The sequence below is a fragment of the Ammospiza nelsoni genome, chromosome 2, assembly GCF_027579445.1.
Source record: "Ammospiza nelsoni isolate bAmmNel1 chromosome 2, bAmmNel1.pri, whole genome shotgun sequence".
Classification (NCBI taxonomy): Eukaryota; Metazoa; Chordata; class Aves; order Passeriformes; family Passerellidae; genus Ammospiza; species Ammospiza nelsoni.
This window is the reverse complement of record NC_080634.1, coordinates 88,585,156-88,611,471: the sequence shown is the minus strand read 5'-3', so window position 1 is coordinate 88,611,471 and position 26,316 is coordinate 88,585,156. Positions and strand designations below refer to the sequence as shown.

At 41.2% G+C, this 26,316-nt stretch overlaps 1 protein-coding gene across 2 annotated transcripts in view; it reads left to right on the top strand.

The window, feature by feature from the left end:
* The first annotated feature begins 5,825 nt into the window (after window positions 1–5,825).
* Window positions 5,826–26,316, top strand: part of MGAT4A (alpha-1,3-mannosyl-glycoprotein 4-beta-N-acetylglucosaminyltransferase A) — a 72,289-nt gene continuing 51,798 nt past the window's right edge. For both annotated transcript variants that reach the window (XM_059466084.1, XM_059466085.1), the window contains exons 1-2: window positions 5,826–5,923; window positions 9,685–9,999. In XM_059466084.1, coding sequence (XP_059322067.1) covers window positions 9,906–9,999 — 94 coding nt within the window. In that variant the 5' untranslated portion in view covers window positions 5,826–5,923; window positions 9,685–9,905. The remainder of the gene's footprint in view (window positions 5,924–9,684; window positions 10,000–26,316) is intronic.

Sequence of the window (26,316 nt, the reverse complement as noted above, 5' to 3'; positions counted from 1 at the left end):
TGAAAACATTCCATTATTTACTTGTTGCTACCCACCTCCCAGCTGATCTTTTGCTGTGAGAAGGAATCTTAATTCCCTGCCCCGTGCTCTCTCTAGTGACAGAAAATGTTCATCCTAGTGCTCTCTCTCTATAAAGAAAGAGGTCAGGTCAGCATGAGGAAGCACAGGAAGCTTTCTCTTGCTCCTCCATCTGTAGAGATCTTGTCTTAATTGACCCCCATCAGAAACAGAATATAAAGTGAAGAAATGTGGCTACAAATGTTTTATTCCATTTTGGTCTGCAAGAGATATCTAGACCTGCCATTCAGCCAGCAGTGGAAGGAAAATACATTCACTCTCCAGATGTCTCCTGAGTGACAGGGCAAGAGTAGGAGGGAGCTACTTGCCCCAGAGTTAGATTTTAGCCAATAACCAGGTGCCTGGTTTTGACTCTTTAGTATCTGGTTCTAACAAAGTAGATTGAGCCATGCCTTGAATAACCCCACCTTCCTCTGGGAAGAAGGATTGGTGAAGAGGAGGCAGGCTGGGTTAGACAAGAAGAGAGATGAGACAAAGGAAATGATGCAAAGACTAATGTGCAACCAGCCCATTCTTTGGCAGGGGAGCGTGTGCCAGAAGTCTGGAGCACAAAGTTTTATAGTTCATACCCCTTGGCAGTCAGATATTTAGATTGGCATTTTTTTTGCAAATTTTAGATCAGTCTTTACAAATCTTCACATCTTTGGGAAATACTCTAGAGCCTTAACTGTTCATTATTCAAGTAGGTATTTGGGCATTTGCAGTGAGTGGAGCTTGAAAATCAGAGTTCATAACAATTTTGCACAGAATAATTAAGAGTTATAGAGGGGACATAGACTCTGTCTTTCAAAGCCATCAGTGAGACAGTATGCTGGATTTTGACAGACCCTTCTAAAATATCTCATTTTTTGCCTGTGCATGTTGCCTTGGATTCTCTTGCCATGCTGTCTGGACCTATATTCAGTTTTTCCAGGAAAGAGTGAAACAGACCTTTAGAAGAAGAAGACCTTCAGAAAACCACACTTGCTGAGGACCTAATTCTGACTTCCCTTTAACTGCAGCTTCCTGGCCATCAGTGGATCATCCACCAAGTTACCCTGAGGTAAGTCACGGGAGCCACCTTCACAGTGTGTTTTGCTTACAACGAAGATGTCCAGTGTGTGAAGTCTATTTATCAAAATTTCCCGGAACATTTTTCTTCTAATTGTACAAGAGCAGTACCACAAAGCAGGCAACTGGAAAATGAGCTGGCAATGAAAATCCTTAATTCTTCATGTGATTTCCTTTCACTTGGACTATCTCTTCAATATAAGCATATTTGACTGCTCTTTACGCAGACACCGGACCTCAGCTACCATCAACAACATTGGCACACTTTGAACTTCACAGTTTCCAGGTTTATGTTTATGTAACAGTATAAATGCATTTAAAAGCCTCTGCCTTCAGGAAGAGATGAATAAATGTAAATATTCATTACCTTTAAGAATATGACAGAGGCTTTTGTGGCTCAGACAGAATCTCCACCAAAAGGGGAATTAAAGTGATGTGGGGGTGAGAGTAAAGAAACAGAGACTCAATGATCTTAATGGTCTTTCTCAACATAAATGAGTCCATGATTCTGTAAGTTTGGAGACCAACCTCTGTTCCTACCTTCCCAAAAGACTTCTCAGAGAGATTATTTGCTCTCTCTCACTCCTCAGTTTTTATCTTGTCAAAGTGGAACAACAATCTACCTACTGGAAAGAATCATGCCTGATTTCTGAGCAAAACAGCTGTGCAGAGATGCAGCATCACAACATAGATTATTTCATAATGTTATCATGGAAAAGACAGAGTAAAGATTACCTAAATGTGGCATTTTATGGCTACTAAGCATTTGTATATATAATCATATTTCAATATGATCTCCATGTCCCTTTTCTTGTTGAGTATTAGTGCTACAGTAGGTGCTACACGAGCCATGAACTCTACATCTAGCAGTTTTGTGTACAAAATAGGTTTACAATACTACAAACCAAAACCTGTATTTTGCAAACTAGCACAGCAACTGAGGCATTCATTTGTTTCAGTTTACATCTACAAAACCAGAATGAGATTTGAGTTTGCACGAGCATGAAATCTGTCTGTGAGATGGGAGAACCTTCTCTATTCTCATGCTGTTTAACCTACTCATGGGAAGGGGATGGGAAAGATCCCCTTCTTCCTCCCTGCCCTCCACATGAGCCTGGCCTCCTGCTGCCCTGCCATGGTGCCAGGTGAGGGCCTCAGATCCTCCCTGTGCTGTGCCCTGACTTGAAGCCCAGCTCCTCAGCACACTGGGTTTAAGGACATGGTTGAAGGGCAGCTGGCTTTTCCTTCCCCCATCCATGCACTGTAGGGATGGCACGTGGCCTTAAGCAGGAGCCAGCCTGGGGCACAGAACAGTTGCAGGGCAGTGGGCAACCATGGCCAGTCCTTCTGTGGTACACACTGGTGTATTTGTGCCCCTCTTTCTTCATTGTTGATGTGGGAGTATAGAAAAGGCCCAGCAAAAATACAGCTTCTCTGAGCAAGGTGCTCAGCTAACATAAAGCAAAAAAGAGATGGTCATGAAAGGTTTACAGCTGAAAAAATAAAAACTGAGGTTAAATGGAGGTAGAAGCACTGAGAGGAATTTGCTCTGTTAAAAAACAGGGTAAGTGGCAGGCTGGGAATAAATCCTGTCTCTAAGAGAGAACTCAATTTTTGGTTGGGAAATGCTGACAATTTTCAGATGGCCATTTTTCAGCCAAAAAAAATTCAGATTTTTGCTGCCACTGCCAAGCCCCTCTACCTTTTTTTGCATGTTTTTCAGTGCCTGAGAAAGCCAGAACACAGTGAAATTCAAGAACAACAGCTGCTGTGCTTCTGAAGGAGTCAGGAAAATGCTTGGATAAAACAAGAGCCAGATCCAATGAATAGCAACAAACACACAGCTCTGTAGAAGCTGGCTACCTAGGTGTGCAGCCACTGCAGCATATATGAAATTATGGCAAGCCTGGAGCATCTTTTACCAATTTATCTTTACTCTGATAGTTAGGTAATACCTTAACAAAAATCTCCCAGCATGAAATCTTCCTTCTGTTGAAATATGATTATTCATTTCTTACTTGTGTTGTTTCCTGCTGCAAGTTTCTTGGTATTTTTTTTTTTTTCAGCAACCAAAGCTGGAATGCTAGGGATTTAAACTTCCTGTATTTTAAAAATTTTATTTTCTCCCTGCAGGTCTCCCCAGTTAAGGCTGTTACAGTGTATGTACCTTACACTTGTGTTTAAATACAATTTTGGGAGTTTCAGATTGCTTAATCATCTCTCCCATTTCAGACAGATAACTCCAGTTCAACAGCAGTGGCTGCAGGATGAAAGAACAGCAGGAAGGATGAATTCAGAAACTTGCTGGCATTAAATATTGTTCAGGCCTAAAAGGGGGCTGCCATCTTCACCAGAAGTAAGGGATGTTTCAGTGTGCCTGCCCCAGCTCCTTTCCACTGGCAGCTCCAGCATTTCCTTCACTGTGCACTTTGTTCATGCATCAAGCTCTGGAATAAGCCAAGAGGCATTTGATATTGCTGTAGTAGGTCAGATGAGGGCAATGTGGATTTTTTTCCTCCCAGTTTTGAACCTTGCCTTCTTTCTCAGGAAAGAAGCACAGCTAACTCAAGAGGATGATTGCCAGAGGAGCAGCTACATTACATGCACTCTATTGTTTGGGGAAGTTAATAGTTAATTGGATACTGCCAAGCTCCAGTCAATAAACCTTCCTAATGTAAACGTTCAATCAGTGAAAGGACAAAAATTAGGAAGGCTCAGACAGTCCTTGTGAAATAACTGTCATTATACTCATCTTGTAACAGTCTTTTCTTCAGCAGACTAAGCTCTCCTGACAAAAGGACTTATCTGAAAATGTCTCTGCCAGTTTTTTGGTTTTTTTTTTGCAGCACAGAAATGCAAAAATTCATATCCCTAAGCAGCACTAATCTATTAGATGCAAACAATGGTGCCTTTAATGTTTCTAGCTCTTTGGGATCTCTGCAGAAAATTCTGCCATAGATGTGTCTGTGTGCATGAGGATATGCATGCTCTAATTTCTGTTTGAAAGTTATTGTGTTAAATTTGTTTTTCAATAAAAAATCCACTTCATTCCACTTCTTTGTAAAAGGGAGGATTGAAGCATACATTTACATAATAAATTCTCACCACTCAATGAGTAAAATCACAGAACAGCCTGGGTGTCAAGACCTTGCAAACTTCTCCTGAGCTTCTTTATTGCAATCTGCCTCAATTGCCACAAGACCCTCTTTGAAATCCTTGAGAAAGAGAGAAAAATCACTGAGGGCTACTGTGCAGGTACCCAAATGTGTAAAAATACTGTAATGTGTTGAAGCACTGTTAAGAAAACATGAAGGCATATGGAAACTTGTTAAATGTCACTCTGCAGACAGAACAACTTGCAAGATTTTTCCACAGTTACTAAAGTTCTAGTGGGGAACTATCCCACTACATCCAGTGTAAGAGCCTTAATGGAGAACAAAACTCCACAGGTTTCCCAGAGAAGTTGTTGATACCCCAGCCCTGGCAGAGTTCAAGGCCAGCTTGGATGGGACTTTGAGCAACCTGGTCTAGTGAAAGGGATCCCTGCCCATGGCAAGGGGCCTTGGATGGACCGAGATAATCTTTAAGGTCTCTCCCAATACAATCCATTCTATAATTCTATGGAGATTAGAAAGGTATACTATGGACTTTGAAGTAGATGGAAGGTAAGCACAGAAGGGGAAGAAATCGAGTCCATAAAAAGGATTGAACATTGCCAGCTAGTTAGCACTACACGTCAATAACAGAGCTCTTGTGAGGTACATGGGACCCTGCTCTAAGCTAAACATACCATCTGATTTGAATTGAAGTTTTCAGACCCTAAAAGACGCATGGAATTCCTGGAACACATGAAACAAACCACTGAAGATAGGGGATTACTTACAAAACAGCAGCATCGTGACCCTAAATAGTGAACCCACAGAGTAAAGCTGCCACTGACTCTCTCTCGGTGATGGCACAGAGCAGGAGCCTCTGGAGAAAGCCGCGTTGGTTTTCACGCCCACACGGCTGTACCTGTGTAACACCCCGGGGCGGCCCACACGCCGCTGCCCGAGAACACCGTGCCCAGAGCGGGACAAAGCACACTGGGCTCCATTTACTGCCGTGAAGCAACAAGCCGCTCTTTAATTTCAACACCTCCCAGTCCAAGCTCCGGGAGGTGTTTATTAGCAGAGTGTGAACTCAACGGTGAAATTCATGACTGTGACTTCTTGTAAGTGGTGAGCCGGCAGGTCACAGGGGGCATCGATACGTGTGGCTTGTGGGGCACTGACAGGCAGACGGAGAAACACCCACGTAGTAGGCTAGGGGCTCAGCCCTGAGCCAAGTTCAGAGTGCACGTCACCAGGGGGCAATGAGTACCCAAGCGCTGCCGCAGCTAAGCCGTTCCTGGGGCTCTCCCGAAGCCACAAACCCCCAAGAGCGGCTCCAAAAAAGGGAACGCGCTGCCGAAAGCGGCACTCCAAAACACCACCCCCGCGCTCGGCTCCCGCCGCAGCCGCTGAGGGAGGCTTTGCGAGACAGCGCCATTTATAGCCGCGGCCGGAGAGAGTGACAGGCGTCCCAGCCAATGAGTGGTGCCGTCCGCGGCGGCGCCCATTGGCTGCCCGCTGTGTCGGTGGGTGGGCGGGGCGGGGTTCCGCGCGCTCCATGGCGCTCGGGCGCGGGGGGCGGTCGCCGGGGCTGGGCGCGCCGCTGACGCGGGGGGCGGGCGGGGAAGGGGAGCGAGAGCCCCGGCGGAGCCCGCACAGCCCCCGCGCCCCGCGGGTCCGCCGTGCCGGAGCGCCGCGCACAGGTGAGCACGGCAGCGGCGGTCAGCGCGCCCCGCTGCTCCTGCGCGCTCCGCACCCTGCGGACCGCCGGCTCGGCTCCGGGGGGGTCCGGGGACGGGTGGCTCTCCTCACCCTCTGGAGCGGCAGCGCGGCGGAGGCGCTTCCCCTCCCCGCGGGTCTCTGCGGTGTCGCCGGAGGGAGGCTGGGGGCCATCCTGCTCCGCCATCTGCCCGCCCGCTCTCCTCTGCGCTCCGTGCACCTGCGTGGCGGTGCGGGGAGCGCCGGCCGCTCTTCCGCAGGACTTGCTGCCGCCCTCTCCCTTGGCCCGCTGCTCGGCGGCGCCCGCGGGGCTCCGGGGCAGAGCGGCGCTGCGCCGTCTCTCTCCCTTCTGCCGGGGTGCCTGGGGATACCCCGCTTCCCACCCTTCTTCCTCCTCGCCGCGCTGGGATCGCAGGGGCGTTCAGCGGAGTTTGCAGTTTCCTGTGTCTATTCCTTCCCCCGCAGCCTCGCCGCGATGCCCCGGGCGCCGCGCAGCTCCCCGGACTGGCGCTCTCCCTCCCCTCCTCCCTCCGTCCCCGTCAGCTCTCGCCCTCTGCCGCCCGGCAGAGCTGGCGGCTCCCGGTGCCCGTCACCCCCCCGATTTTTCGCTTCCCCGACGAGATAGCTGCGGCCGGAGCGGAGGGGCAGCGGGGAAGGTCCTGACTAACTCGGACGGGTTCCACGGAGGCAGCCGGTCCCCCTTCCTCGCCTTTGAGGGCTGCGGGTGCCGGGGCGGCGGCGGCGGGCTGCGGGGGAGCGTGTCAGTGGAAACACGGCGGAAAAACCCCTGTTTAGCAGGTCCCCGCCGCCTTCGCCTTTTAGCTGCCGTTTCCTCTCGGGCTGTTCTTCCGTGCCTTCAAGAGCGCCCTTTTCAGTGCAGCAGCGCTACCGCGGTAGGAGATTTCGCACCCTCCCGGCAGGATGGGGTCTGGCTCATCCTCTCGGAAGCCTGGCACGCTTCGTGCTGTGATCCCGCACCATCCAGCCCTTCAGCAGCTATGTGAAGAGCCTTTGCAGGCGCACTGGAGTGTATCAGTTTTTATGTTTTGCGGTTGGGAATATGCTTTGTATGTGTTGTGGGAGTGTCTGGATACAAGCAGAAACTTCTTGGTTTATTTAAGTCGTGATTCAGTAGGGCTCTGCTCAGCATCCGAGAGGTGCCGGCACTTCAGCACCCTCGGCCTTCAGCATCCAGCCGGGTCATTCCCTTTGGTCTGCAGTGGGAAAGGTTCAGGTCATAATGGTGCTGGCAAATTTCGTAGGCTTCATCTGTCTAGTTATACCCTATCATACTGTCATCTCAAACTGGATTACCCCTCAAATTTGTTTAGATTGTGCTGTAAATTATTGAACAAACCTAAAGTGACCACCTGGGACTTAAATAATTTATGTGCAACTACACATGTGTTTCTGCTGGTTTAGCTATATACATTTTTAAAAGCTGGAACATGTCTAGTTTATGCATGGCCTTGAAGTATGCAGTTTGATACAGTGAAATGCTTAAATAATCATCTAAGTACTGCTGAGCTGTAGCTGGGCTGCTGGTGCCTGTGCTAAGAGGAGTGGTTGCAACACCCAAAGAGAAGGATGAAAGCAGAATCAGCCAACTCAAACTCATGATAGTTATTGATTTGACACAATGTTGCACATACTGACTGCTGGTCGAATCAGGTTGCTACTGTTCCTTTTGCTTTTTTGTTTTCTGAATTTTTCCTGACTATTTTGGAGGATTCAGATAGCACAATGAGAGGCCCTAAATGCAGCATCTTGGTTTTGTTGCAGCAAATGTAAAAATTATGCCTATGTTTTCTGGAAAGGCAGACGGTTCCTTGCATTATTAGATAGTATTTCTACTCGCCTGGTTGCCCTCTCTTGTTTGCACGTTGGACCAGCTGCCAGTTCCCCTCCCTGTGATAAACCCTCTAGCTTGCAGCCTGGTTCTTTGTGCACCTGAGCTGCTCCAGAGAGATCGGTCTGATGCTAAAATAATGGGGAAGCTAAGTTACAGTTTAAGGATACTGAAACAGGGTAACAACATCCTTGCTTCAGAGACACTGCTCCTAAGTTGAACTGTCGCTTATCTGGTAGTTTGGGAATCACGTGAACTTCCTAAATTCACATAGTCCTTATAAAACTTTGGGACTTGGGATCTTTGCCTCTCCTTGCTATTAAAGTTCATCAAGACAGTTATCATTGCCCTTACTTCTGGCTTTCATTTTGTCCATCTCCCATTCTGGGACTGATGATATTTCCTGGCATTCTGTGCTGTGTTAGCTCTTTATAGGGGTCTCAGTTGTCTATATCTCTCGTTGTGTTGAGCTTGGGTTTCTCCTTGTAAGGCATTTTGCAGTTCTTTCTATTCCAGTTCATTATTTTGCTTCTCATGAATTTTATCATCCACTGCGTCTGCTTCTCATGTACTTGCATTTGTTCCCTTCCTCATAGGTAGTGTAGGCTTTCTGAGTTAATGTTTAAAGCCACAAACCTATCTGTGCATGAAGTTCCTCAAATAAAGCACGTTACTGGCGTTATTCCAGTAACCTAGATTATGTGACTGAGATTTGAACACAAGAGCATGTAGTTCTGCAACTTTATTGATTGTTTCCATTCTTTTGTTAACATGCTTGTTGGTTATGCCTTGTTTTGTGGGCCCTTTCATAGAGGTGATATGTGTTGTGATGTAAGCTTGGGAAGAATAGTTCAAATTGGACTGGAATCTCTTGGTACCATAATAATAAAGAACATTTTTTCCCCTGTTGTTCTGAATGCAGCAGTGCAAGAAGGTGACAGAGACTGCTTCCAAAGAAAATGCAGAGCAAGTTATTTATTGCTGAGTAACATACTTGCATCAGATATAGTTTATAGTGGGGGAAAAAACTTGGCAGTGCCTTGAAAGAATGTTGACTGCTAATGTTTGACTACTGTAGAGATGATTTAATACTTTGAAAACCTCTCCCCTCTCTTTTAAAGTCAGTTTATTTATTGCCCTATACTCTCTTTGTCCTGCTTAAGACAGTGTGATTAACTGGTTTTGGCCAGTTGATGATTTTTCTAATACCAGGCTATGGAACTTTCCTGAGGGATAAAACTGAGCTGTAGGTAACTTAGGTTTTATCTTTATGCCTGTGTGGTATAGAGGAGTTCTGGGTTGATGCCAGTTGGTATGCATTGAGCAGTCTCTGCAGCTGGGGCTGTAGTTAGGGCTTTAGCTGCAGCTGAGATAGGAAAAAAATGGTTGTGGATGGATCAAATCCTCTTGCACTGAGCAAAGATGAGAGATGTAGGTTTTTACAGTGTTCAAAGCTCCGGTCTCTCAACTCACTGGAGACAGTTCTGCTCCTGCAGTTACATGAGACCCACTGATTTCAGAGGGGTTTTGTTGAAGTGAGGTCTTAGGAGTGGGACCTCCTGAAAGTTACTGCATCCTGAAAGCAGCTGTTGTACCAGTTTGACACCTGCCAAGTGACACATGACCTTCCCTTGGGCTGAAAGTCAAATTGTAATGTTGGTGACGTGTGTGTTTGTCCTTTGGTGACCAAATTCCCGTGAAATACAGCTCCCCCAGATGCAAATAGTCTTAGAAAAGGCACACATTAATTTAACAAGTTCTGTTCTCTGAGCCAAGACTGAGGCAGTGAGAGGGTGGTGCACCTAAGACACAGAAGATGTAGTGTATTTCAGTTCTTGGGGGACTCTTGTAAGTTTTTTTGGCATAATCTGTCAAAATTTTGTTTCCTTTAAACAGGACTAGAAGAATAAAGAGAAGCTAGATTGATGAGAATGATGAGAAAGCATCCAGCAGTTTGGAATGGATTGATTTATGATACACCTGATATGTGACAGCCACATTTCGTGTTGTTGCTGTCCAGCTGCTGCTGGAGTACTGGAGCTGACTTCACTGCAGCAAGCCCAAGTGATCAGTCCTCACCACTAGCAGAACATAAGCAAGTGTGATGCTGAAATGAGATGAGGCTCCGAAATGGAACTGTGGCCACCGTGTTAGTTTTCATCACTACTTTCCTCAGTTTGTCCTGGTACACTGCATGGCAAAATGGGAAAGGTAAGGAAAAAACTCCAAAACCTTCACATGGCTGCATTTCTGTGTGCTGCTGCTGTATTTTGGCAATCTGTAAATTGCTTGTTGACTAGCTCTGCTACAGAAGGTACTGCCTTGGTGAAAAATAAACAATTGCTAATAAGTTCAGGAAAATTAACTTTGAGTGGTCCTCATTTAAAAAGGAAAAAAAAAAAGAAGAAAAATACCTAACAAAAACAAGTGCTGCTCTTGGATTAATGAGTTGGTCAAGGCTGAGGAGTTGTGGTTCGATTTTATTATTTTTTTGTTTCTTGGTTTATGGTTGTTGGAGAAATATATGTTTGTTTTTGGTTGGTGGTTTATTTATTTTTTTTCGTGTGTAACATATGGCCAATGGACCCAACTAGAGAATGTTATTTTTGGTTCTGCTTTCTGTCTTCCCCGGTGATTTACTGATGGCAGTGGCAAACTGCCAATCAACACTGTTGGAAGACTTTTCTTACTGTCTTTGAAAAAAAATTTAAAATACTTTTTGTTAAAGTGCCATGTAAGAAGTGAAATACAATTATGAAATCCACTAGGTAAAAGGAAATGCATCTATTAAAGTAAGGAGCAATTTTATAGAATACTTAAGTAACTGTTTTGTATAGTAGACTTTTATCTGTTCATATATCTTTGATCTTACTGCACTCCCTGTGAACCCTGAAAAATCCAGTTTTTCTGAGGGTTGGGATTGTTTATGAAAGTAAGGTGATTTAGTTTTGTCCTTCAGTAAAGCAAATAAGCTTGTTCGGCAATGTTTTCTAGAAGAAGAAAGGATTGTTTTTTATTTTATAAACATCTGATCTCTTGAAAAATAGGAGACTATGTCCTTCAAAGATCAAGTAATTTTAAAACTAATAATCATCTTCAGTGATTGTTTGTTCTGACTGTTCTGCAGAAAATATTATTTTCAGTTGTGCCTCAAGTCCAATTAGAGGAAGCTGAGGTTTTCCAGGAATACTGTCTGTTGTAGCATGGCCAACTATTAAAGTAAAAAAGAAGCAGCTGAGTTCTGTGGCGTGCTGGGGTTTTTTTCCATTGGACACTTGTGGAAGAAGCAGATGCTTTGTGATCTCTGCTGTAGCAGTTGGTTGGTAGGCCACCCTTCTGAATGCAAGCAGCAGGAAAAATGTCAGGTTCTCAAGGTTATGGTAATATATAGAGATTTTTAATTAGACAATAAAAGCTTAGATGTGGCTAAGACAAGAAAAGGGTGTCTGAATAGCACTGGAAGGTAGTACTTTCTTCATTTTGACTACTAACCAATTCAGTAGTTACATTTTTACTAATTTCTTGCTTAAGAACTTTGTAAGAATTTTGCTCTTGCTTCAGCAAAGATGTGTTTCTATGAAATTCTTCCATATGTTGTTTTTTTTCTTACCTGATATATGACTTGCAAGTCTTGTTCTCTTTTGTCAAAGCATGACACAAAGAAAAGTCTCTGCTAAATCAACAAAAGCCTGCTATTTGGAGAATATACAATATATGGCACTTTGCAACAATTTAAGATTTTGTTAGTTAGACTGCTCTTTTTTCTTTTATGCTTTTGTTAGTTAGACTGCTCTTTTTTCTTTTATACTTTTGTTTTCCATCTGAGTGCTTAAAATCAATACTTTCTTAATGCTGGTATAAAAGTTCTGCATTTATCTTCTTCAAGATCTTGCTGTTGAGCATTATGATAGTTTGTGAAATAAAAATCAGTGTAACAGGACATCAGTAATTTGTTAATTAATCATAAGTCACAATCATGAAAATAAAGTCTAAATAATATTGTTCAAGAAATGTTCGTACATAGAACATTGCCTTTTAATTTTTTCACAGGTTACTCAAAATTAAAACAGATTTGAGTTAATTCAGTACCACATTTTCAATCAATGCACAATGGAAAGGTTTCAGAAACTGATGATAAATATTTGCTGAAGTTTTTTTTTCCGGTGCAATGTAATTTTATAGCCTTGTGGGATGGTATTTTAATTCATTGATAACACTTTCATTACAAATTTTTGAGTGGCTAAGTTAGAAACAAACATAGCTTGCTGTTCCCATTCACTGAAAGGCTGTGGGGTGTCACATTCTTTGTTGATCATATTTTGGTTTTCATGACATTTAGATTCCTGTACGTATTTGTCAATCTTTGGACTGCAAGTTAAATCTACAGTCAGAAAGAAAATGCTGTTTTGCACTTTCTTAAAGAAAAAGCTACCTCCTTCAAATTGCCCATTGATAACTAAAACAAATTCTGCTTTTTAAAGCAGAAGTGTAATGCTTTTTTTTAACTACTCTAATCAGTTTTCAAGTGATTAATTTTAATTTAGAAACTAAGATCTTGGATGATTGTCACTTAAAATGCAGCATTATTTGTAGAATACCAATTAGACTGGGATGATCTGATATTTTTGTAGATCATACCTTCCTCTAGTAAATGTATGTAGACTTAGTCTATACAGGATAGCATTTAGATACTTGTAAGTGGTACAGACTTTTAAAGCACAAAAGTTTGTCTCAGTAGAACAATGCTTTACAAACTTTAAGATATGCTAAGAAGTTGCCAGGAGCTGAAGGAAATATTCATTGCTGGAAAGAGCATGGCTGTATCTTACCCAGAGGTTTGATTATGTGAATAACATTTCACAAGTCATATATTGCTATTTGCATGAAATGGCCCATCATATGATTTTGCTTTTAAAATAACTGTGTTTGAAGAGGGTTCACTGAAATATTTTTTGGTCATTGGAGAGAATCTTCAAAATGAGTCCAAGGTCTTTGTTGCTTTCTGGACTTCATTCAATGTGTAGAAGCACTGGTGGTGTGAGGAAGCAGTACAAGTCCTGAATGCATCTGGGAAAGACCTCTCCTGGGGGATTCTTGCAAATCAGTTGAAAGACCATTTTCTAGGGTTTAAAATGTGCTATGGTTAGCATGAATGAAGTACATGTTGGAAATGGAATCGTAAAAAATGCTCATTACTGTGGTGTGCAGAAGAAACACTTTAAATGATCTGCAGTCACTTCACATTCACAGTTCTGTGTAAGATGTCCTTGAGTTCCTCCCAAAACCGACCTCTTATGCAAGGAATAACTTTATGCTTAATACTATCTCCTCTGACTGAATTGTGTTTTCTGTTACTACTGACCTGCTCAGGGTCACTGATCTTGTCTTCACCACCCCATTTGTGAGCTCTAGAAATGTTAGGTTTTTTACCCTGAAGGCACTGCTCTTAAGATCTAACCAGTACAGAACAGTACTGCATACCTATTAGACCAATCACAAAATTTACATCAAAGCAGTTGTGTGCTATATAAAATGTGTAGTCTAGATGCTTTGTTCTTTAATGTGACTATTGGTCTGAGTCCATAATGTTCCAGGAAGAGTCCTGTGCTCCATAATGCTAAATAACTTTCCCTACTTGGATCAACAAACTTTCTGATGGCTGTGGAAACTGGGAAGGAAGGTAAATAACTTCACTGAATTAGTGCAGGCATGGTAGGATAGAATTCAAGTATTTTTTCATTTAAAGTATGTAACTTTTATTCTTGACCAAAGACAGTTGTTGGCAGTGTCTTGCATCACTTCTAGGAGATGTTTGGCTACTTGAAGTGTTGAGAACAGGTACTGCAATATCTATTGTGAAAATCTGATGCAATTTAGTCCTTCAGAATTGATTAAACTATGTAGTTGTCACAGCACCCTGAAACCATTAGTGTATTTAATCATTCTTCTTTCATGATGAAGAATTGATTGAATAACTTGTGGTTTTCAGTTCATCCAGGGGTGTCTTCCAACTGCAGGATTTCCTCACTACATGGGGATGGTTTATTTTGGTACACCAATACAAATTCCCATGTGAAGACCTCCAGGAAAAGTTTTGAGATATTTATCTAGCCTCCTGGTTCACTGAACAGTCACAAATGCTCAAGTAATGAAGGTTGAATGTGTTTTCTGTTAAGCATGAAGTTTTATCTCATTGGGAGAGAAAAATGGCCTAGACTTTATAATAAAAATGTCATCTTCCCTCTTTTCTGTCTATTTTTGCAAAATTAGAATTGCAGTGCTGGTTCTCAGCCACAATAGTCATAAGTGTTCAAAAACATCTAAACTTAGCAAGGATAACAAAACCTAACTGTGACTAAAACAAAAAACCTCAGCCAGGGGTGGCTAATTTTGGAGTAAGAAGCAACAATATTTATCCCCAGAGGAAGAAGAGTCCTACAGCAAGTACCACAGAGGAAACAAGGCAAGGAGGGCACAATCTGTCCTATCTATCTACCTACCTACCTATCTATCTATCTATCTATCTATCTATCTATCTATCTATCTATCATCTATCTATCTATCTATCTTCCCCCTTGGCAGTAGTTATGCAATATTCCCATTAAGAAAAGGTGAAAATTCTGAGAGATACATGTATTTTGCAACTATAACCCACCTTAGTTTCTACATTGGTCCAGGGAGAGGCTGTTGTGCAGGTAAATGCTGCTACAGCCCTCTGGCTGTGTGTTCTGATCTTCAGAGTTAGACACTCATTTCCCACTGATGTGTGAGCTAAGACCAACCAACCAAAAAAGTTAAATGGACTACAAACTAGGAGGAGTGAAGGCAGGGGAAGGGATCGGCTGCTAAAGTGGAAAGTGCTATAACAATTTATGCCAGTTTGAAGAAGAGGGGGCACTTTAATTTCTGTTAAATAGAAGGAAAATATTGGTTTCCTTTGGAAATTCTGTTGCACATCCTCTAGGAGCTGAAATTGAAGGAAATAAGAATTTCCGTTTTCTTTTTAACACTGGAACATGAATGCTGTTCTGTTCTTTATCTAAAATAAATTTCAAGCTTGTTTTCAACAAGAAATTGGCCTATAGCTTAGTGATACTAAAAATAGTTGTATTTCATTGAAGCTAATCAGGAATGTAGGTTTGGTTACTGGTAGTGAACACTCCGTCCTGAGTGAATAATACAGAAGAGCTGTACAGCTGTTCAGGTGGGACAGCGTTTAGGTCTGCAGCATCTTTGTGTCTGTCTTATGACTGCTGCAGGAGGACTGCTCTGGGAGCAGTGAATTTTGGAGAGCTGCAGTGAAAAGGATTGCTACGAAAGGGGTTTTGCAGCACTGCCTTACTCCTGGCACTTTTTTGGAACCTGCTAGCTAGGTTAGCTCATCTGTGCATGGGATTATAAAACTTGGTTACTACCAGAGTATTTGATGGGATCTGGCTTAGCCAACATCTTGAGGTACTGCTCTTGATTACAGCCTAGTGTTAGAGTTGGGGAAAGCCCATACTTCTGCTCAGTGTAGCTTCTTGTAATTCTTCTTCAGCCTGAGTCTTCTGTGCTTCCATGAGATACCCCCTCTTGCATCCAGCCAGAGGGAATGCCTGCTTCCTAATGCTACATTAGTGTTAAGGAGTTTTATTTTTACTAATTTTTGGTAACAACTCCTCCAAAATCCTGGTTGCTGCTCACATCCAGAGACTATTGAGACTATCATGGGTGTAATTTAGCCAAGCTAGAAAAGACAGTTGCATCTGACACAATTGCTCATTACTTACTGTAATATTTTTAAGTGAGTAAAAGGGGCTTTGCAATGATCTATCCTTTTTTGATGGCATTTGATGTTTTCCTTAATGAATCTAGAGAATTCTTACACCCTGATGGGAGGAGCAACAAAGGTAGACAATGAGATTGAAATTTAAAATCGGTTAAACAAATGAGAGACCAAGTCAGGAAGCAGGGTGAAGGTGGCTTGAAGATGGGTGAAAGTGCCCCAGTCAAAATATGGGGTGCTGTAAAGAAAAAGAAAATCAAATATGTACATGAAGAATTGGGAAGAAGTTTTATGTTGGCATTATAGGTAGGAATGGCAGTCATGCTACCTATGACTCATCATGTTATTGCAGAAAACAATAGGAATTGAGCAAAAAAGAGGTTTAAGGAAATACGTATGAAGTCTACTGCTCTGTAAGACACAGGAAATCTTTCTGCTCTGCTTTGTACTGTGTCTGCTTTGGGATGGTGCACTGGAAAGAAAATAGATTCATTAGATGGGGTTCAAAGAAGCAGCAAGTGATCAAAGATCCAGAAAGTCTGCTCTGTAAGGGAAGGGTCAGCATCTGGACATTCCTTACCTTAAAGGAGAGGTGTGAGGTGAGAGACAGGATGATAATTTTCAAATATTTTAAAAGTTCTTGCCAAGAATTTCTTGTCAAAAAAAGAAAGAAAAAAAAAAAAAGGCATCATCTGTTGTTTGTGGCCATAGTGAATAACAGGATCTAAGGGGCTGAAATTGAATGGGAGAGGAAGGTTTGATAGTGGACAGTTTTTGTAGTGGCAAGAATAGTTACATAGTAGAGTAGATTATTGGGGAGGAGTTGTTGGTGAAGAATTTTTATGTAGGCAGTTTCAAGAATAGTTAAATCAGCAACGACAAATAAATGATACCATAATTGGTACCAATAGAGATTTGGGCTAGCACAAAAAGAGTGAGTCAGTATGACACTTCCAAAATAAATCTTACCTAGGGAAGACCTACAGCTGGCAGGAATGCTTTAGCTTTGAAGTAGCAATTGTGGTGAAAATAATTTTGAGCAGGGGATTGGACTACATGACCCCCAGAAGTCCCTTCTAACCTAAATTATATTAGTTATTCTTGGCATTCGCCAGGTTTATCTCTCTTTATGCCAAGAGCAACATGATAGTGTGTTTCATTACTAAATAATATTGATGTTTGCATGAGATATGAGAGTGTTGCCATTTCTTATAATATAATTTGATCCCTTAAAATACATTAAATATTTTCTTATATTTATCAGATTCCTTTATCTGTTTTTTATCTTATCTGTTATTCCTTTATCTTGTTTATTTTTAGTCTCTTGCTGTTATTAAAAATAAACAGCCACTTCTGTAGCTAGGAGCCATGAACATACTGCGTTAGAAAAGCATCAAAAAATGACTTACTTTTATTTTCAAGTGTGATTTTTTTTTTCCCTCCCCTCACAGTTTGGAGTAGTACCTTACTCAGTAACCTTTTTCCTGCTGTGTAATTATGACTTTATTTGCTGCCAGGATGACAAAAAATCTTTTTTCTTTGTTGATACAATCTTTAGGACTAGAATCCTGAAAGTTGTTTTTTTTTTTTAAGATGATACACTGGTAAGTCTATAATTTAGTTTTGTTTATAATGCACTATATTTTGTTTTCCTGAGCATGGCAGAAAGTGAATAGAAAGCAGTTTCCTTGCTCACAGTGAAAGGCTTTATTCCAGCTAGTCTCTGCCTAAAAAGCAATTGCTCTGCAGCATTTTAGAACTGTGCTTCCAGCTGTTTTTCTGGTTGTCTCCTCAGCTTTCATGCAGATTTCTGCCTATTCTTGTGGATGCTTCCCACAGATGTTCCACCCATCCATCTAACTGTAAACAACAGATCCCCTCTTTTTTTTTACATACTTGTGACAGTATGTAATTTTACTATATAATGCTCAAAAATAACTTAAAAGTTTTCAGCGCCTATCAAGCATAAATTTTGCTATAGTTGCCTGCAGATCCATTGTGGTCTTACATATCAGTGCCATGGATGTGTAAGTTTCCTCAGACAGTTCAGAGGTGGGCTGAACGCAATCTTTTTTGCCATTACAAATTACTAGTGTAGTGCTTGTGCCAATAAACAGCCCTCATACTTGGTTGCACAGCCCCTGGAGACAAACTGTAGAGCTACTGTTAGAGAGAGATTTGAATAAAACAAATGTGATGGGATTACATTTGACTTACAAGGTTGTTGTTAATTTGCAGCAATGTGTGAGCATGATGAAGCTTTGATCCTGTGTTGTTTGCAAGGAGGACAAGTTAGGAAGAATGTGTTCTCAGAAACAGTTTGTTCAACACAGTTGTCAAGGCACAAAGAAACAAGGAGTGTCAGCAACCTCAGCCCGCTAGCGTGTGTGGAAACAATAACCACACTTCCGCAATAACTTGAGTTTTGTGCCCAGGCTATTGAGAATTTCTAAAAGTTTCAACTCTTAAAATAGTGCTGGTAATTTTGAGGTAGTAGTACTCACTCCTCTGAGCACTTATTTTTGCTAGATGAATTTTTTTCTAATGTATTGCCATGTTAAACATTTGGCTGTAGATCAATCATTAATCTCTTTTTAGGAAGCTGGGTTTTCTTGCTGTAGTTCCTGCCTTGTATGTATATGTTTGTTTCTGAGAGGAGGGAAAGGAATGATTGAAAGTAAGAGCATCTTGATTTACATGTACAGAAACTCACTGAGTTACTGACACTTCTGTACTAGAGACAAATCATGTTAAAGTGTTTGGAAGCTTTCAGGTTATCAGAAGTAGCTGCTTTTTCTGTGTTCCACTTTGCTGTGCACTTTGTTTCCTTGCCACACTGGACTCTAAGTTAACTATGCTGAGAATATTCAGCATCTTAACCCTCAAAAATCTTGAGCCCTGAATGTTGAAGAATATGTGAGCATATTAATGTGATAATTTTTGGACAAGGTTTTTGACCCATAAACAGGAGTCTTTCTGGACAAGACTTCAATTTCTTCATGGAGATTTTGCCAGGGCAGAAATCCCTTCAGAGGCAGAGCCTGCAGCCTGGATGGGTGGGTGCTGCTGCACAGGCATCCTGTTGCTGATGAGGTTACTGCATGAGCAGAAACTCCAATTGTGTTCACACGGACTGAGTGTGCACAGCAAGCGTCACCTTTGGGAAGCTTTCTGTAAGTGCATATTTGTGATCAGTAGTTGCTGAGCAGCAATGGCACAGTAGTGCTCAATCCACGTGCTTGGGATGTCTGAGAGGGGTCAGCCACTCGCTCACTGCACAGTTGGTGTATGTGCTGTGACTCACAGTCTGGAGGATGTGTGGAGGTGCGTGTGTTGTAGAGTTTGTTTGTGTGGAAGCATCAGGGTTAAACATTTTTGCTTTGCACAAAGTTCTCTGTTGATGAGAGGGGCTCTGGAAGAAGTAGGGGAGACCTTTCTGGAATTCACATCTGTACACACGTGCTGGTAGAATAACAGCCTTCTCATAGACTCCCTCAGGTCAGGGCTCATTTTCCCTTGTTCTCCTCTTCCACATGCTTTACTGAGTTGTACAGAATGCTATTTTATGTTACACAAAAACCCTGAAAAAGGGACTATGCTTTACTCTGTACTTGTAGTATGTTGCTTTAGACCTAACTGTATTTAACTCAGTTTGAGGAAAGTGTTTAACTTGTAACAAGCTGTAACTGAATGGAAGACTTCTCTTGTTGTGTTTTGGGATCCAGCAATTAATTGAATTGGGTTTTGTGGTATTTTAGCTACATGTAGATTAAAGCGAGCAAAGGTTTGAATTGAGTGAAATTGAGGGTTTATTCTTATACAGGACAACAATTGATGTTACGACATTCACAGAATGTTTAGTTAAGGGCTTTAAGTTGTTTTAAGTGCAATCATAAGATAACCTAATATCTTGGATAATGAATGTAGAATGGCTTTTTTCAAAAATTGCATTTAAAACATACTACTGTATCCTCTTTTTCCCTCTTTCATAATACTGTTTTAGTCTGGCTTGGTTCAAATTTACTGCAGAGTAAAAGTGAACGTTGTATTCCTCTGAGTTTGTTGGAATGCTCCATGCTGCCACTGCTCATGTTCTGCTGACTGTGTGGGTGCAGAGCTGCTGCAGCACTGCTGCTGCTGGGGGTCAGAGGCTGCTGCTGGTCGGGGTGGAAGGGCTGTTATGCATGGGAAGGCACACATGGGGAACAGCATTAGGGCTGGTGTGTGCTTGGGCTGAATGCTGGTTTTGAGGGCTGGGGCAGAGGAACAGAGAGTCTTGGGGTGTGGGACAGAGTCTTGGGAAAGAGCAGGGGCTGCAGAGACAGAACCTCCTGTAAGTGAGAAAGGGTGGAAACTGCTGGAAGTCAAATCTGTGAAGCTTGTGTGGATGCTGTGTTTGAGTTTGGGGGTACCCTCCCCACCTCAGTCTTGGCACTCTCTAGCCACAGAAACTTACCAGAGTGCCAGGTGAGAGAGATGGCTTATTTAAAACTCAAGCAGGCATTTACATGTAAATTGTATGCCTTAGTTTTGGATTTTTCATGATACTGCTGGTTCAATCCTTCAAAGTGTAAGACAAATGCTTGTGATAGTGTTCACAGTCTTATTTTTGTACTTGGTATTTTTTTTTTAATTAGTGGAGGCTCAAAGCCTGGCTCAAAGCTCAAAGCCTGGGAAGAACCTATGCTTCAGCTTTTTTTTTTATCTATACCTGGTGTTGTGGTACATCCTAACTTCTTGTCCATGCTGTTGGTATTGTTAAATCTGCCATAGAAGAAAACAGCATTAAAGGCTACTTGGCTTTGTTGTTTATTGAGACATTATAGATGCATTTTTCAAATGGAAGTTGGATGTAGGAGGTTGTTATTAGGTTAGGTTTTTATACCAAAGGGGAGTGTTGCCATTTGTGTTGTTTAGGTGGAACTGCAGAATGTGTGGCTGATGCAGTTGACTCTACCCTTCATTCTCAAAAAAAAGCTTTATAGCAAATTTTTTGATATACCATAATAATGATATGAAAGGAACAGGACACTTAATAAAAATTTCTATGCCTTTATTGATCTGCATCTTTCAAAATTAAAAGCATCCATGAATTTTCCATCCAATTTTGGCAATGCAAAATTTTTTGGGTACAAATCTTTAACAAAACACAAAGTCCTTCCTGTTAGGAAAATAAAAACTTTTTTCAGTTAACCTTTATTAAGATCATATTTCTTGGATCTCTTCTTCTGTGGGAGTAATTACTACACTGTGCTAGTTCTTCTGCAAACTCCTTGTTTCCTTGTTGCAGAAAGGATCAATATGAAAATCATAATTCTATTCAGAAGTGTTAACCCATTTGCAATACAAGTGGTGCCATATTTCTCAGTGTTATAGCATCATAATGTTCAGTAATACTGATGAAGAGTACTATAATGGAAAAATAATTTAAAATGTGTAATTAGCAGAGTGATTTGGAAAATTTAGACCAAAATACTAATTTCCTGCACTGAATCCCCAAAATACTCAATGCAGAATTAGTATTTTGGTTTAAATTTTTACTTGTCACCAAAAGCATTTAAAATTTCACCTTCCTATCCTTTGTGGCACACATGCTCTAATGGCCTTAGTCAAGGCTAGCTAGAAGCTCAGTAGTAGAAGCCTTGTGCAAGCATCTTTGTTACTGTTTCAAGACCATTGTTTTCCTGTTTGAGGCAACTGAGATCAGCTCAGTTGATCAGAGCGTGGTGCAAATAACACCCTATCCAGCCTGGCCTTAAACATTTCCTGAGATGGGGCATCCACAACTGCTCTAGGCAACTTGTTCCAGTGCTTCACACCCTCATAGTAAAGCAGTTCTACCTTGCGTCTAATATAAACCTACCTTTTTTTTTCAGTTTAAGGCCATTTCCCCTTTCCTGTCACTCCATGCCATTGTAAATGGTCCCTCCCCAGCTCTCTTGTTGGCTCCCTTTATGTACTGGAGGTGCTGTAAGGTTTCCCTTCCAGGCTGAACAACCCCCAACTTCTCAGCCTTGTCCTCATAGGAGAGGTGCTCCTCTGACCATCTTTGTGACCCTTCTCTGGACTGTCTCCAATACATCTGTGTCTTTCCTGTGCTGGGGACCCCAGAGCAGGATGCAGCACTGCTGGTGGGGTCTCATGAGAGCAGAGAAGAGGGGCAGGCTCACCTCCCTCACCCTGCTGGCCACACTGCTTTTGATGCAGGCCAGGACACAGCTGGCTTTGAGGACTACACATGCTCATTGATGAGTCCTGTTGAACCTCTTTTCAACCAGCAGCCCCAAGTCCTTCTCTGTAGAGCTGCTCTCAATCCATTCTCCACCCAGCCTGTGCTTGAACTTGGGATTACCCTTACCCAGAAGCAGGACCTTTCACTTGGCCTTGTACTTCATGAGATTCACTCGGTTCCATGTCTCAGGGCTGTCCAGGTCCCTCTGGATGGCATCCCTTCCTCCCAAGACATCAGATACCACACAGCTTGGTGGTGTTGGCAAACTTGCTGAAGGTACAGTCAGTCTCACTGCCCTTGTCACCAACAGAGATGTTAAAAAGCGCCACGCCCCATGCTGACCCCTGAGGGTGCCACACATCACTGGTCTCCATGTGGACATTGAGACATTGACTGCAACTCTGACTGCAGCCATCCAGCTCATTCCTTACCCACTGAGTGATTCATCTGTCAAATCCACGTCTCTGCACTTTGGAGACAGGGATGCTGTGCAGGACAGTGTCAAATGTCTTGCACAAGTCTGGCTGTTTGCAAGAGGTGAGAGTTAGAGGATTAGAAGAAGCTTGAATGATTACCAAATTGGTAATTTTATGGAAACTTGTTTTCTCTTTCAAATCCCTTTTCCAGTTTTAACTTACCAAGTTAGTAACAAAGAGAATCAAACCCCCTACTTCCATAAATTCGGTTACAGCAGAGAATGTTGTGTTAGTAAATGGAATTAGAAGTTCAGTGGGTTATAAAATGTGGTATGCAGAGAAAGTTTTCTTTAAAATAAAAAGAAAAACACCACAAAAGAGCTCCCCAGGAATTTGAGGCCACTAGATAGCATGATATCTTAATATAGGTCTATGTGCTTGTTTGTAGAAGGTAGCTGAAAGTATTATTGTCTGATTGAGATCTGAGGAGAAACATGAGATATCACAGATGACTTGTAGTCAAACTGACTCTAAGAGGTCAGATTACCTATGGGGTAATTACATTTGTTTATATGGTCAGCAAATCTGTAAGTATTTCAGGTGAAGGGTTGTTTCTTGTGCACTTTTAACAGATGTGAAAGAAATGCGTAACCCAACCCATCAAGGTTAGGTTTTGTTGTTATTTTTAATGTTGAAATTATGATACCATGCACAGATGCTGATTCTAAAGCCACACACTGCTCAGATCAGATCAATGGTTATGGCTTCTTTAAAATGTGTAATGAGGAATGAGTGTAATTAGCTGTTATGTGGTTTTTGGAAGATACTCCTGTTCACTGGTAGAAATAATATGTACAATAGATCTAAACTAAATGATGGAAGCAAACATAATAAATGAATGCAACAAGTATGCTTAATACACATGTTTCTGCAGAAATGTAGAAGATATTGTTTTATTTTGGTATGTTAAAAAAGCAATAGAAATGCTTTCTTTCACCTAATATGCTTCAGTCCTTGAGTGTTGCCAAGAATGCAGGCTAGCTATTGACCTGTCCTGTATCTTAAGTGTGCTTCAGTGTTATGGTTGTAATGTTTGCTTAAACTCGAGCTTTGTGCTTGCTTGAGCAGTATAGTTACAGTCTTCCTTTTTATTTGGCAGTTAGCGTGAAAAAATAATTGTGACATGATGATCTTTGTAAAAGCTGTCACTGTAAATTATGTTTTTGAGGTAATACTGTGATGTTGTTGAAGGTTTCCTAGTTTCTTTTACACTGCTGTATGCTTTAAATCTTGTGCAAGACATGTTAGAAATGTCAAAGTGGGATGTTTTAGTGACAGTTACTTGAAGGTAATTTTCTTCACTGTAAAGAGTTACTGTCCATGTTACATGAATTCATTGCTTTGTGTACTCAGCTGAGCTTTTCTTGTATCAATTTCTTAAACTGAACTCTTTGTGCCATGAATGTCTTCAGCAGAAGTTGCAATGATTTTTGTTGTTCTGCTTTGCTTCTTGGGAATAGAATGTATGAAGGGATGTATGAACATATCCCTTAGTGTTTCTGTTCAGGGACAGAGTTGTGTTAAATACTGATTGCTTATTGTGGGACAGATTTAGCACATGATTTCAGTGATGTTTTTATATCACTGTCCCCTTAAAGAAGAAATGCCAGTAGAGGTGGCTTTACTTAGCTCTGGGAATAAAATAAGAACCAAGTAGCTAGAACCTAAAAAAGCCCTGAGGTTGATATTCATCCTTAGAGTGTTGGGCAGTGTTGTTTACTAGTCAGAGAAGTGCAAAGTGAAAGTTAACAGTCAGATCAGGACAAATAATTTGCAAATGCGTGATTGTGCGATTTCTTTCTTGAAGTTCTTTTGTTTTTTGTTTGGGGTTTTTTTTTTTTTTAGGGAGGGGATTGGGAGTTTTTGGTTGGTTGTTTTGGGGTTTTTTTTTTTGTTGGTTGATTGGTTGGGGTTTTTTTTGTTGTTGTTTATTTGTTTGTTTGTTTGCTTTTTCCCCATCACTGTGGCTTGCTTTTCTCTGCTTTAAAAGAAGACCTTCAGCTCAAGTGCTGCCAATAACTCTTCTCAAACAAATCATGTGTTTAATTATCTTTATTGTCTGAAGCAAGTGCACAGACAGAGGACCATATGCTTCTGTTGACTTGACCTCCTTATTTGTGGGCATCTGGATTTTCTGATATATTATTCTTTTTATTCCTTGTGTCCAAAGGAACATTCAGACTCGCTGTCAGCCCTCATCAGGGGATGTTTGAATGTGGTGTCATACTGGATTTTATAATTGATTTGTAAATCTTCTTAGTTGTGACCTTTCTTTATTGAATAAATTCTATCTAGAAGCGGAGGTGTGCAATTGCATCTGGAGACGTTTAAAACTGTTCCTGGCTGTTCTATCCGGCTATGAAGATACTCCTTAAGTAAATCATTCATCAGTTGTCACAATTCTAGTTTGGCTTTTGGCTTTTTAATTTCTTAGGACTTTTTTTCCTCTAGAAAATTGTTGAATTTTGTGGCTTTTTAGAAAAAAAATCAAACAAACATGATGTACCATTTCATGCTTCCGTTTTCATTGGTAAGCTACATAATTTTTAGTGTATTTATATTAAAGATTGAAAAAATGGAGGGAAAGGGAATTCTCAGATCAAAGAACTATTTACAAGAAAATTGATTCTGAAATTTACAGATCAAAGTAGAAAGGTTTTACCAGTTGATATGACAAAGGATCATATTCAGATTGCTTAAAAAATTTTAGAGAAAACAACTTCAGCTCCTGCTGCAATGGAATGTTTAAACATAAGTATCTAGACTGAGATTGGATCAGGCCCTGAAAGTTTCAAAGCAAGCACTTCAGACTTGTGCTAGTGCACGAAATGTGGAGAGAACAAAAAACATTATTTGTTTATACAGATCCTTGAATTGCAAAATGTAAAAAGTTGCAATGAGAAATGAAGTAATTAGAATTATTGAGTTGTTTTTTTACCAAAGTTAGGAAAACCTGCAGAAACCTTCCCTCAAAAACAAATTGTTCTTCACAATGAAAGCTACTTGAATGAGCACTTTTAAAAATACTTGCAGTCCTGATAAATACATCTCTATGTGAAAAACAAGGGCAATAAAGAGTAGTTCTGATGGATTGTTTTGGTAGATTGAACTAGTGAATTGCTGAAATGACCTATCAATTTGAATAACAAGATTAGGGATAAAGAAATTACTTGCCCACTTGTTTTCCTGCATCTTGATTTTGTTTGTTTGTTTCCTGATGCAGAAAATGTTTTGTCATGATTAGTAGGATACATTTTTTTGTGAATCATCTCCCACATTTTTCTATCTTTAATTTCACAGAGTATTATACTCACAAAAATTTGCATATCCTCTAATCCCTTCAAAATAGTAAGATAGCATTATGAATAGGCATAGCTACAAACTCTGTAACTAAAAAGGCCTACAGAATCAAGTGTTGAAAGAGGACTGATAAAATTTGACCTTGAGCAGTTTTCTTAAGAGCTTTTATTTATAGCATGTCTTGTTGTTAGCCTTTACAGTATACTGCTTTATTTGTATTTGCATGGTTGATTGCTTTACTGCTTTGGATTTTATAACTCATCACAGCTTGTTTATAAAAGGTTTTAATTTCACTTTAAGAGCAGGGAAGCTAATTAGCTTTTGTTGAGTAGTCATCCATGGTAATACATTGTAACATTTCAAGGACACCATGTATCAGCTTTTAGCCAGTTTTGAGACAAGTCAAAATTTGATTTGTGTGCGCACTTGAGATTTAAACTTTGGGGACAAATTTTGTTAACACCTTCTTTACTCTTCACTGTTTGACATTGCTGATTTCTAAATATGATTTGTGCCTATGTGCAGGTTTTGACACTTGATAATTAGCTCAGCTTGCTGTAGTGTTTTGCTGTTTTTGTAAGTCTAAATGTCACAGGAGGATTCTGGAACATCTTTAATATCTCTTGTGTGGACACAGCTTTTTGTCTGTGCCTGTGTGATTGGTTTGACAATTCGTCTGCTTGCCTCCCTCGGTTGGACATTTGAGAACGCGGTGCCTCGTCTGTGCCTTGTGAAAATCTCTGAGCTCTGGA